The sequence below is a fragment of the Montipora capricornis genome, chromosome 11, assembly GCF_036669925.1.
Source record: "Montipora capricornis isolate CH-2021 chromosome 11, ASM3666992v2, whole genome shotgun sequence".
Classification (NCBI taxonomy): domain Eukaryota; kingdom Metazoa; phylum Cnidaria; class Anthozoa; order Scleractinia; family Acroporidae; genus Montipora; species Montipora capricornis.
The window spans coordinates 35596214-35612559 of NC_090893.1; the positions used below are offsets into that span (position 1 = coordinate 35596214).

A 16346-nucleotide genomic window follows, 5' to 3' on the forward strand; every position below is an offset into this window, starting at 1 on the left:
AATTCGCCCTTTGTAGTGTGTTTTATTCATCTTTCTCGGCAGAGAAGACTCGACAAAACATATGCAATTTCAATCCTTTGGTTGTGAGGACAAACTGTTGTCAACAATGCAAAGCCTGTAAATATAAAAGAGCCGGCGAGTGTTATCTTGTAATGGTTCCCGGGTCTACATTAACACCAGAAGTGTTTATTGACATGATGTCTTGTACGTATGAAAAGCTTATACTTACCAATTTTCAGGATAACTTTTAACTTTTTGGCAGGCGCCAGCAAGTCATCGCAGTGAAAAGAACATCAATGGTTCCATTTCCATTTGATGAGAAACTTTGAATTCAGCGGTAAAAGACTGTAAATACATAGCTTAAAAACCTTGCACGATTGCAGCTTCTTTGTTATTATTATTTTTGACCAGGGAAGAGCACTGTACGATACCTTTCGACTTTCATTCCACACGTGCGAGTTGTCAGTGAATGCGAATTTTCGCTCGAAATTTCGGAACGAATTATCGGTCAAAGCGAATTTTCGCTCGAAATTTCGGAACGAATTTTCGGTCAAAGCGAATTTTCACTTGAAATTTCGGAACGAATTTTCAGTCAAAGCGAATTTTCGCTCGAAAATTTGCGTCAACTTAAACAATAGGCATTGCGAAAATTCGGTGAATTTTCTGCGAACTTTCGCGCTGGACAAAAATTCGTCATTTTTCGTCGAAAAGCCCCGAAATTCGCGAATTTCGTCAAATTACGTTCTCATTACTTTTTCACAATACTGTACGTTGAGAATCCAGTCATTTATTTTGTTGACATTGATGTACCATTACCATTGCAACAGGTGGGGCCTCCTGGACTCCCTTCAAAATTTCTGTATTTTATACAGAAGTCAGGATGTTCTCCTTCTGATAGCATCAACAGCGTTTTATTCTTTTACCATTGGGCACCCATTGCTAATTGTGGAAAACCCATGTGATCCTCCTAAATGACAGTCCAATCAAACAGTGACGGATAAGGGGGAGGACATAAGTGTACATCCTAGAAAGCAAGAAAAATATTTATTTTAAAGACTGTATGTGTTAGCTAATTTTTATTTGTATAATTATCTTGCATTAAAATTGGTAATCAGCATGCATAAGATACAATTAATAATGGGGTGAATCATGGTTTTCCATAACTGATGACATTTTAAATGGTGCATGTATTTCAATAGGAATCTGTTTGATGTGTACTTGAAGCCCTATTTCTTAGAAGCTTATAGACCCATCAGGAAAGGTAAAAGTTCAAAGTGGTGGTTGTCTCTTTTTGTTCCCACTTGCATGCAGCACTTAAGGCTTCTTCTGTGGTGGATTAACATTACTTTCCAAATAGTTGTTGGTAGTTTGATGTCATTTCTGGACGTGAGTCCACTGTGATCCAAGTTCTGACTGCCTGATTAAAGTAAGAAAAGGGTTTAAGGTGTCTTTTACCTTGCAAAGAACTTTTCCAGTACGTTCGGAAGCTGAAAGGTCGTAAGCAGTTTCCATGCATTTTTTGGCAATGAGCCTGGACACTAGTTAAACCGTGTTGCAAATTAATTGAAAAAAATCTGGGCGCAATTTTGTGACAAGATATGAAAATTTAGTAAGTTATAGTGATGTCACAAATTTGTCGCAAATTAAATATCATAGGGAAAATAGGACCCCACAATACATAATTATGAGTGAAAAAACCGCTGAAAATAGTGAATGATCGAAGGAGAGGATCCCAGTTCAACCACATTACAATTTTGCTCCATATCTCTAAATTGAAACAAAATTCATAACGAGAAACAAACTTACTTTTTAACACTTTATTTATTATTTTTAGAAATTATACATGCAGTTGCAGCAAAATGCCAACTGCTACAACCCCTTTATTTCAACGGTCAAAGCTGCTCGCATGGCGACTCCTCCAGATATTTTAATCACAAAGGGAAAACATTCAGTCGCAAATGCGACTGTATTGGTTGCAATTCTGATTCCTGATTTACCCTTGGCATGTAATACATTAAACAGCCCTAATAATTAGTTTAATAAATTGTTTAAATTTCCGCATAAACCGTTGTAATTTCCGCATAATCAACGCATATTTATGCATAATATGACCAAAAATGTCCCCATACCGGTAATCTTCAATTTTTTCCCACATCCTACCAGAAGCCCAGGTCTGTAATTTGACCTACAGCCTGCAATAGGAAAAGCGGTTGAACTCAAAATTAATGTTTAGCTCAATAAACCTTTGTACAATGTATGTTTGAGACGACTATTTAATTTTGCTCATTTGCCTGAGCAAATTGGGTGGTTTTCCTGCCTCCAGTGCTCGGCCTTAACTGTTTAACTTGAGCACTAGTCCTTGGGCCATAAGTTTCAAAATTTACACATACTAGCCAACAGTCTTGAAACAGTCATTAGGGAGCTTACGCAACAGGACGGCTGGAAGACTCAGGACGGCAGAATGACGAAAAAATGTCGCATAAGATTTGGGAGTGCACAGTCTCGTGCAACAATTTTTTCGTCATTCTGGAGTCCTGAGTCTTCCAACTATCCTGTTGTAGGCTCCCTATTACCTGGGAGTCAAGCCTGGGCTCCAAAAAGCTAACTCATTTTTAAAAAATGAGGTTGCTTGAATAGAGGTATGTCTTAATGACCTTCAGCTTCATTTGAGAAAGGGGACTTAAATGTAAATTACATGTAGATTTTAAAAAGCAAAGAGCTCTACAGATTTGCATCAAAGGATCAGGTGATCAACTTTTTCTATTGTAGTACATTGTAATTTCATTTTTTGAAAAAAATTAAACTTAAAATAATTTATTCTGTTGTGAATCAGTTGTTCAGTGATTAATCAGAACCTACAGTATGGTGTATATTTGTATGTTGTCAGGAGGAAAAAACAAAAAAATGAACATTTTGGGATGTTGCAGTGTTCTTTTTTTGTGTTTGTGGCATTTTTTTTATAAATTATACTAAGTAACTTAATGTTGAGAATAGTTATTATTTTGTTTTGAAGGGGACATGTTCCTGGTACGTGGAGGTATGAGAGCTGTGGAGTTCAAAGTCATAGAAACTGATCCAACTCCATATTGCATAGTCGCACCTGATACAGTCATTCACTGTGAAGGAGAGCCTGTAAAGAGAGAGGTAAGCGTGTCTTAAAGCCCATGATTTACACTTGGGGGTGTCTGCATCATTTTACCAAAGTTTCATCATCATCATCATCAATCCTATTTTGATCCAGGTTTATTCCCGTAAACGGGGGTGGCCGGATTTACCCCACCTTGTCAGCAATCTTTCTAACTCCCACTCTCCATCTCGCTCGATTCATGCCGTCCTTTTTCTCCAAGCCAACGCTCTTGCTCTCCTTCCCCACTTGCGTCTTCCACGTCTTCTTTCATCAAAATAATGTTAATTATTGTAAGTTATGAGACAGTTCAGAGCTGAGAATTTAAAAAAAGTCCAATCGCAATTTTGTGACAACATACAAAAATTTAGTTGTAAATTCACAAATTTTAGTCATAAAGTCATTGTACTGTATTGTGTTGCCAGCGGTTTATCAAAGCACCAGAAAGCGACGAGGAACGGAAATGCAAGATGCAACCAATATGATTAGGTTTTATTACAATACAGGAGTGGTTTTATTGTAATCTCATGAGGAATGTGTGTTACTTATTAATTTTTTCTTCGTTCATAAATCTGTGTAAAAAAATCTAGTGAAAGGGAATACAAAAAGAACCCATACCTTTGAGAGTCGTTTGATGCATGTAGTGTAGGGATCCTCTCTGAGTCGGGACTAAATCAATAAATATTATTGTGTTGGAAGCAATTGAGTGATCCCCAATAAAAAGTAACTTCCAATTCCAGTGCAAAACAGGGTGGAATGCCAGAAAAACATGTTTTAAGGGCTGTCTTTCCTATTTGTAGGAATAAAAAATATTGAGAAACCTGTGGGCCACACATGTGGGTGGTACTACATGTAGGCATGTCAAAATTTCAATTGTTTACATGTACAATACATGTATGCATTCTTTACACTAGGAGGAAGAAGAATCTCTGAATGAAGTTGGTTATGATGACATTGGAGGTTGCAGAAAACAGCTTGCACAGATTAAAGAGGTGTGCTAGTATTATATAGTTGTTACCGTCCATATGAAAAGGGTGCTTAACCAAATAGCGTTTCAAGTGCGTTTGTGTTTGAAACGCGTTTGAAACTGTTTGAAACCCAAGGTGTTTGAAATGCAGTGAAAGATTTTTATCTGTGTTTGAAAAGCCAACCTGTACATGTGCTACATCTGTCAACAGTGAACATAATTATTAGTGTCGCAGCAAATTATTTCAGTAGCGAATGCACGGAGTAATTTTCAGTTTCATTTGTTTCTTAAAAGTACCCTTTTGTTTTATTGAAGCCTACCGGTTTATGAGTTAATCAGAAAACAATGGATGAGTTTTTTTTTTCTAACAAGCCGAGGAGCATATATTGCTGTTGAAACAATGACATAGTGTTAAAAGTAACGAGTGAGAATTCTGCGTAAACTGCTTTGACACCTTGTGCGTCGTTGTGTGAAATAACAGTCACGTAGAAAATTTGATCATGGAAACATAGCCGTGGAAACATTGTCTGCCTTGTGTCTGCGTTGCCAGTGACATTTCAATGCATAAAACGTGGCTTTGCGTGTAAAAGTGTGCATGTGGAAGTGATGCATGAAACAAAATCAGCTGGAAAAACACCAGCAACTCCGAAGCCGTTTGCGTGATTACAAAGCTTACCCTCAGGAAAATCAGTAACTTCCATTCAAGCCAACATTTCAATCCTCATAGTACTTCCGAAACTTCTGCCATTAAAACCACTTCACAGTCGATCTTGTAAACTCGGTAACAGGAATATTTTGAAATACATGTACTTGAAACAAGAATTCAAGTTCGACTGTTGAGATTCTCGTGGGCGTTCTCTTCCGTAGTTACTAAAACAAGGAATGACCTAAAATGATCTAAAATGACCTAAAAATAATGATCTTAAATGAATATAAAATGACCTGAAATGATCAAAATAAAATAAATTAAAATAAATCTGAAGTGATCTAAAATGATCTAAATGAAGAATTACAGAACTGAGTGCTTACCAAAGAAAAGGTTGATACCAGTCCGTATAGTGAAAAAGCTGTGACCTCAGGCTTGAAAATGTTGCCCTAGGCTGAGGCCTTGGGCAGCATCGATTTTCAAGCCCAAAGTCATAGCTTTTCACTATAGGCACCGACCCTAAGTCACCCAATCACATATATTTCTGATCACAAATAAGTATAAAGATGTAATGTCTAGCTAGAAAGTTTCGACAAAAGTACCAGAAGAGAATCTTCATTTCTGAGAATACATACCTGGAACGAGGCGGCGAAACAAGTCAAGGGTAGCGCATGAATGAAAGATAACCCTGTGTCACTTCCCATATGAAATAGCTGCAACTTCGCTTCGTACCAATCAAAACCGTGTCGCTGGGCGAAACAACGAACTTCGCTTCGTACCAATCAAAACAGGGTTGCTGGGGAAAAACTAAGAACTTCGCACGAATCAAAACCGTGTCGCTGGGCGAAACAACGAACTTCGCTTCATACCAATCAAAACCGCGTTGCTGGGGAAAAACTAAGAACTTCGCACCAATCAAAACCACGTTGCTGGGGAAAAACTAGACACTTCGCATGAATCAAAACCGCGGCTGTGATACAGTAATTATGGGGAATTTCCCTGAAGAAGTCTCCGATAGAGACGAAATGTGTCGGAAATAAACAAAAAGTACACAACTACAAGAAGTGATCTGTTATGCTGCTCACTAGTCTTTGTTAACAACTTAAAAAATTAAAAATTAAAAATTAAAAAATTTTGGGTTCATTTTAGGTCATTTTGGGTTCATTTTAGATCATTTTAGGTCATTTTAGATCATTTTAGGTCATTCCTTGTTTTAGTAACTACACGTTCTCTTCATTTTAGACAGAGTGCACTTTGTAATTCCATTTCCTTAAAAGAATCATTGTAAACGTATAAACGATACATAGCGCATTGATTTTTAGAAAAAAACTGCAATTTGAAGCAAGATTTTGTGAAAGACTTCCGAGATTGCAATCAAATTTCTGAGATTGCGAAGAGATCTTAAAGATTCTGCCGGGCCACGCGTGACAATTCACTGTAAAAAGTAAATGCTGTTTCCAAAGCAAAGCGCCTATCTCTAAATAGCAATATAAAAAAAAATAATGGTAAAGGCATTATTTTAACTGACGAAAAGCCTAGCTCTTAAAGTTAGCAAGATCTTCTCAGCGTCGTTTAAGCCTTCTGGGCAGAAACGTTTCACTAAAGGTCTGTGTTTGCATGACAAGGACGTGACAGAAATATTGGAAACATCTCTCCCGCGTTTGACTAAAAAAATGAATATACTCGTTATCCACTACGCTCACAATCCTCCTGAAATGCAGGGTTTCTGGTTACCCTGGATTCCAGAGGTCTTTCGCTTTCTTTGGGCGACGAAAGATCAGAGCGAAAAACTAAAGAGCGAACCAGCGAACCGGTTTTTGTCGCCACTTCGCAACTCGCAATTCCATCGCTCTGAGAGAAATTAAAACCTCTGGCATCTTAGCGAAGAAACAGACACTCGCACTTTCGTTCATTTCCATTTCAAAGATCTTGAAATTATTTAGCTTCAGAAACGTTTCGAAAAAAAGTGAAATTCATTCATATTTGACAAAACTTACAAAGACTGCTAAGGCAATTCATGCAGAAGAACTGACCGATAATATGATTATGCACATGCTAATTCTTCTGTTTCAAAGGCAATGAAATATGACACTTGTTGTTGAAACGCAGTGAAACGCTGTTTTTTGAAACGCATTTGAAACATGTTTGAAACTGTTTGAAACACGTTTAAATTTGTTTGAAACACTGTTTTGAAACGCGTTTGGGAAGAAATGGTCTAAGCATCCTTTTCATATGGACGGTCACAGTTATGTAATTGAATGATTGTAGTCTGCTTTGAGAGCGTAAGCCTGTTCATGTATATCATGAATCGCATATATACATGTAAATTACTTTTAGTCCCTAAGTACCCAGCAATTAATACAAAGCTGAATAAATTATTGAAGTTGACTGTAACGTGGGAGTTGGTACTACATACATACAAATGGAAAAAGTGTAGTCAGGATATGTCATAAGTTCTGTGGAAAAGAGTTTTACCTCTGACTCTTAATATTTTTCAACAGTGATATCAAAGGGAGGTTTGTTATCATACTCTGTTTAAAGCAACCCAGCAAAAAGCCACGCAGTTCATGCTTCTGCGATGCCTTTGTAGGCTTCTGGAAGTATGGGCTTTGAGGAAAAGTTGCTTGTGGTAATTACCCTGCTTTGAAACCAACAACCATTTTCGAAGTTCATGATGTGGCTGAAATGGTGGGCATGGCTTGCAACTTTGGAGTTTTGGTCAAAGCTGCCACTGCCACTGCCACTGCCACAAATCTATTTTCTCGGAAATGCCCTGTACACATGGCAGCACTACAACCTGCCGATAACACTTCCATGGCTTTGTAGTGCTGCCATATGTACTGTACAGGGCTTTCTGAGAAAATAGGTCGCATTTGAAACAAAGTAGCTTGCAAACCACAACTAACCATCAACAGCCTTTTTCCGCACCCCAAAGAGCTAGAGGATTCTGACCGACAGAAATCAGGCATTGTGTACAAAAGCAATTGCACACAGTGTAATTTTGTGTACTATGGCCAAACAGAAAAGACCCGAATTGCAGACCACAAAAAGGGAGTGGCAGGTTTTGACCAAAACTCCTAAGTTGCAAGCCATGTCCACCATTTCAGCCACATCATGAACTTTGAAAATGTCAAGGTCGTTGGTTTCGCAGCTAATTACCACGAGTGACTTTTCCTCGAAGCCTGGCACTCTTCTTTGGACGCGAACGCTGGGAATGATCATATCGTACTTCCAGAAGCCTACAAAGGCATCGCGCAAGCATACATGTAAATTGCATGGTCACACGCACAAGCTTCGCACTACATTGCTTTAAGTAGCGTATGATAACGAACTTCGCTTTTACATCACTGATGAAGTCTTAAGAATTAGCCGAAACACTGTTTTCCATAGAACTGGTACTGTACATGTAGTTCCAAGTGAAGAATTCAATGAGAACCCATTCAAGCTGATCTTGCCTCAATGGTCGACCATGTGCAGGCAAAGATAGACCATCATTGCTAACTCCATGCCATACTCATGATGAACATTGTGTGTGTTGATTAATATCCCACTGTAATTAAAAGGAAGAGTTGTGAGATGGGGTTTCAGGGATAGCACTAGGATTTTTCAATCTGGGTCCTGGGACCCGCATGTTCGGCCAAATTGGGGTCCCAAGCATTTTTTGGGGGTCCCAAAATCTTGGTGACCCTCTGCGAGAAAAAGAGTATGTTTTAAATTATGAGAAAAAGAGAGTAACCAACTTGGAATTAATATTGACGCATATGCATAGGACCGGCCGAGAAAGGCTTTTTCTAGAGCCGTTACATTCATTCCTGCACACGAACTCTGTTAATGAAAGAGCACCCTTTCCAAGGGTTTACGCATCACTGGTTTCCTCCCTTAGGAGCAACGAACAGTGACGTCTTTTGCCGTATATTTGCATTCAGTGACTTGCAGAGTACATTCCTCTGAAGAAGACCGCAGAAGGCGGTCGAAAATTTAGTTTTAACCTTTTTAGATGTTTGTAACCCCATTTCTTAGAACTTCAATTATGATCACAGATCGCTCCAACAGTTTTACAAACAAAAGAATATACTGACAAATCAAAGCAAGTTGTGCGAGTTATTTAAGTCAGTGCCTTGCGTCCTGGGACGCATTAAAATTTCGATGATGCATTTTTTGGATTTTATTTGCGTAAAAATGCACGATTTCTGCGTTAACGCGATCCCTGGGTTTGTGGCTTATAGTCCTGATACATAAAGACTAGAGAAAGTGTAACCATTTCCAAATTACACGTACGCTGTAATTACAAAGGAAGCATGTTCTCCTCTTTTACATTGCATTGCAAGACCTTGAGGATTGGTCCTGACTTCCTATGACTTCCCATTCTCAACCAGCTGAGCAGTAGTCATGCCACAATCACTGGATGCATTTTATTTGGTACACGTGTCCCTTGTTTGTGATGATTTTAAAGGTTGTTGTTGACTTTGTGATCTAAATTTCCTTCAGATGGTAGAGTTACCACTCAGGCATCCGCAGCTGTTTAGAGCCATTGGTGTAAAGGTGAGAGTCTGAGAATGATTTTTAAGAAATGTCATGAAATTTTCTTGATGGATTTATTACTTTTCTTCAACTGTGTGCATGATTTAAATGTGTATACTTGTAGCCTCCACGTGGGATCCTTCTTTATGGCCCTCCAGGAACAGGAAAAACACTTATGGCACGGTAAGTTTTGTGTTGTTGTTGATGTGTATATATACATACATAATACTTAATTGACCGCTCCCCATAGGGGCTTTTCAGGGCCAATGAAACAATCAACGAAACAACAACACAACAACAACATGACACTGTATAGCAGATGGTTTTTTGGGCGACTAAATAAGTGGAGACTGTTACAATACATAAAGTCCATGCGGAGCTAATTACCAGGAAATGTTCCTCATTACCACTAATCCTATTAAGATTAACATAGCAACTTGTTGAACTTTTTACATGACATTGTACATCCTAAATTTTATTGTGTGATTGCAGAGCTGTTGCCAATGAAACCGGTGCATTTTTCTTCCTAATAAATGGTAGGTTCCTGGCTATAGTATTTCTTTTCAGATTTTTTAGTTGACCTCTAGTGGGCACAAAAGCACAGCCCTCAAAATTAAAAAAAAAAATTAGGTTGTCCCTGGATTTTGTTGCCCATTGGGAAACCCCATACGATTAAATACATGCTGTATTGAGATGCAATCGCATTACCTTTGAGCTAGCTTGAGTATCCCATGTAGTTTTAAGTGTGTGCCTGTAGTTTTTGTGGAAGTCTGGGTTTAAGTTACAGTGCAGACCAAAGATGTCCTATGCGGACGCAAAACACATGCAGGTTTTTTGCACACATGTGTTTTTAAATGCGCCTTTTTTTCTTTTGTTATTTAAACTCGTTTGTAGCTGTGATGTTCATTGTTCCACGAAACAATAGACAAACAATAAAATGAATACATGTATTTAATTTCTGTGATCAACTTACCAGAACATTTGAATGGAAGAGCGGTGTCAACTGGTCATTAGGACCTTTAGATCGGAGGACGAGTAAGACTTCGAGTAAGAGTTTTCTGTTCTGAGCACGTGCACTTCAAAAAATGTCGGCCTCCAAACCTTATGCGCATGCTCAAGACAGAAAACTTGTACTCGTACTTGAAGTCGTCCTCATCCTCCGATCTTAAGGTCCCTATTTTGAGTTTCGAATCGAACCAACAAAGTTTAAATTTATTTTCACATTCACTGAATAGAACACAACGAAACTCTTTTGTCATCCCATAGCTGACCCCTGATCTTTATTTCAGCACTACTGAGGAGTTTTTGTGACATCTCAAGTTTTTTGTGATCTTCAAATATTGAGGATAATGCAACAGGTCATCATGAGATAACTGCAGTGAGGCTCTGATTACCAAAAGTAAACATAAATTATGGTTCCAGGCTCTTAAACAAAAGACGATGGTAAAAGCAGACTAAAGGGAAGTGTGTTCTGTTCAGTGATTTTTTTTCACTGCCTTCACCATCCATTTGAACAAACAATACTTTGCACACATTACTGAAAGAAAATAAAAAAAACAGCCAACACTGAATTGAATTCGGCATCAGGCTTTCACGTGGGAGGTCTTTTTGGATAAGGACTATAAACCTTAGGCCCTGGCTCACAAAATAAATATCCTCTATGTTCATAAGTTCCTGTGGGACGTTAAAGAACCCACACACTATTTGAGAAGAGTAGGGGATGAAGTCCTCACAGTAATCGTCCTCCGTAGAACTAAACTAAAGAAAGAATTTGATGCAGCAGATATCATAAAGCTTTTGTTTTCAACTCCGAATGCATTCCAATGAATCTTAAAGTAAACCGGCCTCATTGGTCAAAAGGACACCTTTTCTCTCAGGCATGACAACAATCATTTTGAAATATTCAACAAAGTATTACAGATGGCGTAAATAGCATTTTGCTTGCGATTGAGTATAATTATTCCTTATTTCGTTTTCCAGGTGAAATTGATTTTACCGCCTTTCACAGCGCCATACGTTCAAGTTTTGCTTCGCAATTTTACATGTACAGTATATGGACAGGGCTCAAAGTTTATTTTTGGCTTTGGGCCGGGAGCACTTGTGCTACCAAGTGTATATTTCTAGGCGCACAGCAGAAAATGTTAGGGGCACAGCTCAAAATACTGGGAGCACCTGTTCCAGCAGAAAAGCAGAACTTAAGACATTATTATGTCATTTTCATTTTTTTTTTTGTATTTTATTTTGATCCTGTGTTTGTTCTTTTAACTTAGGCTGACTTACTTTTTGTTCAAGACAGCGATAAAATTGTCGTTTTTAAATCAACTTGATTTTTCAATTTCAACAACAAAGTACTATTACATGTTATCTTCATGTTAAAGTACGTGTACATTCGAGATAACAGAGAAGTTTTCATCAAGTTTTTCTTTTTCAATGTACACCGGAATGTACAGGCGTGTACTTCGATGATTCCATCAGGTCACCAAGATCAGAATTTATGCTGTCGCAAATGGCAGAAATAAATTCAACGCATTTGACATCGTTGTCGTCGGTTGGACCGACGTCAACTCCATTCATTTTATAAAGCAAAAGCAGCCGCTGATACTTTGTGAATGGGAGTTCTTCTTTTGCTATATTATAAGCAATGTTGAATTTGATTCAACTTCAAGCTCTCGCTGAAGCTCTTTCCACTGGGCTGTTTCCTGTCTGGCCAAAACTCCTGGAAGTACATTTTGCTGCATTGCTGCTTTCAATTTACTGCTACCGATAAAAACAAAAAAGTCCTTGCAGTAAACATGGCTCTAGCTCTGTAAATGCTTGATGAGCGTCTCGCATTTAAAGTTCTTGCACCCATTAAATTTCCCTGCTAGGAGAGGTCTCTTTTCTTTTTGCATTGTACAGGAAAAGAGACCTCTGCCATGGGTGGAAACTCCCTTTTATCCAACTGCCGTGCACAACCTTGGATGGCACTCTTCAAACCGCATGCCTCATGATATAAATTATGTTTGCTGACTGTGACTTGAACCTTCTGTCTTGAACGCATTCCTTTACAGTAATTTCGTTGTTGTTAAGTGAGCCTACACAACATGAAGCATCACGTGAGGATTCGTTGCTAAGTAACCACCGCACACATGCTCAACAGCGAACACAGAAGAAAAAAGAGACCTCTGCTAGCTGGGAACCATTGACTAAGGATGAAGAAGAACGCACGGGGAAAGCTTTTCAGTATCTGCAGCGCATCAATTCTTTCTCTGGATCTCACTCTATCTACTCAAATTCGTTTAACTCCGCTTTTTGAAATTTGTGTATTTTTCTTTTCTTGCTCATTGGCTCATCCTCTAACTTCATCGCCGACTGGTTTAGTGATGTAGTATCATTCGAGGCAGATTTACTTGCTTTTGTAGAATTTGAAGGCTGGCTCTTTAACAGAAAGTTATTGAATACAACACAAGACAAGTGTGATGACTTAACTGGTATATAATTCATTTTTTTAACAAGTTTCTTTCCTTCAAGAAAAAGGCTCATATTGTTGACCCTCTCTTGACCTTCCACTATCAGAAAGCTTTGACATTTGCAATAAGCACGACTGTGCTTTATTTGTAGTCTTCATTTGTATGTGTCAGCGGAGTTTTAAAGTGGTACTATGCTCAAATTTTTACCCCTCGATTTTTTTAGTGTATCACATAGAATTCCACGAAAGAACAAAAACGCCATTTACCGTTTGCAAATATCTTCAATAGTTCCGGAGATATTTAAGATTGGAAAAATGGGTAAAATATGCAAATGAGATGACTAATGACGTCATATACTCAACCCAATATTATATTGAGTATATAAATAGAGCTACCTTGGCCAGTTTACAGCGCAGACCATTGAAACTTGGTAGTCTAATAGCTCTACAGGAAACACACCTATGGCTATAAAAAATTCTGTTCCCATCGCAACTCACTCTTTTCCAGTCCCCACCCACTTGATTTCAATATGTTAGTGATTTTCAACTTGAAAAATGTTCAACAAGGTAACAAAACTGTTAAGCTCATATTGTGGAGAACATTTAGTAGAATCTTACTGCAAAAAATCAAAAATTTCTGATACAAATTGGCTGAGATATCTCTTTTCGTCATATCTGAACAAAATTTGGTTGAATGTATGACGTCATCACTTGGCTAATTTGCATATTTTAAAAACTTGAATATCTCTGGAACGAAAAGAGATATTTGAAAAATGTAAACAGCATTTTTCTTCTCAAGCAGACTACTTGTTTATGTTTCAAAATGGCTTAGATAGGAAAGGTGGGATTTTCGTCATAGTACCACTTTAACAAAACAGAAGAGTATGGAGTGGAATGAAACATCAACAGGAAAAAAAATGGACCTTCACCGGCGTTGGGGGAATCGATGAGAAAACTGACAACAAATAAACACACACCGATAAAAGGAAAATAATGTAAATTTATTATTTAGGGTCAGAATTTGATATATATAATAAATAAATTAACACTCAGAGTAAACAAGTTTATATATATTTATACATGTAGTCAGGTGAGAAAGCAGTCGCGCTGTATTTGAGCTTTTAAGGCACGCGAGTGTGATTACACATGATTTTTTTAGGCGCACAACCAAAAAATTTAGTCGCATGTGCGACCATTTGGTCCCTAACTTTGAGCCCTGAAATTCTTTGATGATTTTATATCAATAATAATTGTTGTCAATTGACTAGAATCATCGATTTTTGTAGGCAAAAGCGATGTCTTTTGAATGGAAAATTGCCCAGTTTTATGTTAAATCACAGGGAAATATTTATTCCCACTTCATTGTTATTTTTTGATGCAGCAAAAAGTGAAGTAATTTTCAAATGTCGAAAATTACATGTAAACATGAAGTGGAAGCGAGTGCGAGATCACACAAGAGAAACACCCGTTGCAGTTTTTGTCAAACACTTCACTGTTGTCACAGCTATGGTGTTGTGCTTAAACTAACAATAAAACGTTAACAATGAAAAGACAATGGGCCAATCATACCTACTAATTGTCTTTGATGAAGGAGCATTTTTGATGCACGTGTTTTAAACACAGACGTGTGTGCGATTTTCTTATGCTTGTTTCACACATGTTTTTTGTGATGCTTGTTTCTGGTCTGCACTGTATCTCCATTGGCAGTCTTTTTGTAAAAGCCACAGATATGCCAAACATGGGAAATGCTCAACTGCAGCAAATTAATTATTCATTTGGTAACTTCGCACTACCATCAGACATTGACATCAGCAAACCGTAAAGTGAGTCGGGTGCTGCTTACATGTATGTAATACATTTTCTATTTTGACTGGATTGTTCATTGTTTCTTTGCCGAAATTGATTAAAGTGAGCTCCTTGGCCTTTTCGTGGGCTTTTTGTGGTATTGCACTTACATTGCACTACAAACTATGTCACCGGGTTGTAAGATTATAAGTATAGGGCCACAGCGTGTGCAAAATTTACGAATTCAAACAGGTCTGTGAAAAGCATGCTAGAGTTTTAACGAATGAGCCCCAAAATCAGCAAGAATTTGCGACCCTGATGAATAATAAAGCATCTTCTATTTCCAAAAATTAATGTGGAATTAACTGGTGATAAATAACTGTGCCTAGGAGAGTGGATTTTTGACTTTGCAGAAACAATGGTCAGTCTTAAGAGTTGGACGATTGTGATTAATAATTATTATTATTATGCAAAAACAGCTTGAATCCCCTGGAAAACAAAACGCAGCTCATTTGACAGTTATGGAATATGAAGCCCTTTGTCAAGTAGCACATACAGAATGCGTGCCTATTTTTTCCCTTCACATTGATGTGTTTTTTAATCTGTTTTTTTTAGGTCCAGAGATTATGAGTAAGCTTGCTGGAGAATCTGAAAGTAATCTTCGAAAAGGTATGTTCTAGTTTGAAGAAATCATGCAGCCTTTTTATTTTCTGTAGTTTAATTTTTTTTTAAATTTTTGCTTTCAATAGCTTTTGAGGAGGCAGAAAAAAATTCTCCAGCTATCATATTCATTGATGAAATTGATGCAATTGCTCCAAAGAGAGATAAGGTGAGGAAGCTGCTTATTAGTTCGTAGTGCTATACATGTAGTAAGTGCCATTTGTTGTGCAATCCACGTACAATGTAAGACCCGCAAGGGGTAAATAAAGGATTTTCACCTGAACATAGAGTTTTCATAGCCAAGCTAACACATGTCTTCTGTAGAATTGTCTCTGGTCCTTTATTTAAGAGTCAAGAGTACAGTGCACTAATTAGTGCAGTAATAGTTTACATATCAGTTTGAGCGTAAAAATGGACTATTTGTAATTTCCAAAGAGCCTTTGTATTAGTTATTCCTGAATTGCACTTTAATGCAATTTAACCCTTTGCTGGATGGAGAGGATAAAAATTTAATAATTTATTTCCGAAGGGGTTATGTACCTTTGGTTTTTCGTGTACCCTGACAGAAAGGTACAAAATACTTGACAATGCTTTTTTTAAAAATCTGAATTCCTTTTGGGTTGAAGTCCTTGGTATGTCACATAGGTCTCTCTTCACATGAAGTGAGCTCAAAGTATTACACGTATATACAGTGTACCCAGTTGAGGACACTTGAAGGCAGGTGCCACAAACTTTGTTTGAGGACTATAGAGAAAAAATTACAAAAGGCAGTCCTCTGGCAAAACTTAGGCTAACTCCCATGGCTAGTGTGTCAGAAATTCTAATGATTACATGTATTTGTGATATACATGTACTTACATGTAGATGTGGTTCTGAGTATTTTAGGTGATAATAATCAGAATTGAGTGAATGAAAGGTTTTACAATTGAACCCACTGGGAACCCAGAAAAGTCCAAGCCCCAGATAGGATTCAAACCCACAGCCCTCCATGATCTAGTTGGATGCTCTAACCACTGAGCTACTGGAGACTGTATGGCATTGTCTCAGTGTTTTGAGCATCCGACTAGATCACGGAGGGTCGTGGGTTGGAATCCCATCTGGGACTCTGATTTTTCTGAGTTCCCAGTGGGTTCAATTGTAAAACCTTTCATTAAAATATTATGTGAATTATAATTATGATCATTATAATTATAAT

At 37.8% G+C, this 16346-nt stretch overlaps 1 protein-coding gene across 1 annotated transcript in view; it reads left to right on the forward strand.

Annotated features, from left to right (window-relative positions):
* LOC138023670 (transitional endoplasmic reticulum ATPase) overlaps positions 1-16346 on the forward strand; it is a 56429-nt gene that overhangs the window by 12582 nt on the left and 27501 nt on the right. Inside the window, exons 6-13 of the mRNA XM_068870713.1 lie at positions 1200-1261; positions 3014-3144; positions 4039-4116; positions 9226-9279; positions 9383-9441; positions 9751-9794; positions 15107-15160; positions 15241-15320. Coding sequence (XP_068726814.1) covers positions 1200-1261; positions 3014-3144; positions 4039-4116; positions 9226-9279; positions 9383-9441; positions 9751-9794; positions 15107-15160; positions 15241-15320 — 562 coding nt within the window. The remainder of the gene's footprint in view (positions 1-1199; positions 1262-3013; positions 3145-4038; positions 4117-9225; positions 9280-9382; positions 9442-9750; positions 9795-15106; positions 15161-15240; positions 15321-16346) is intronic.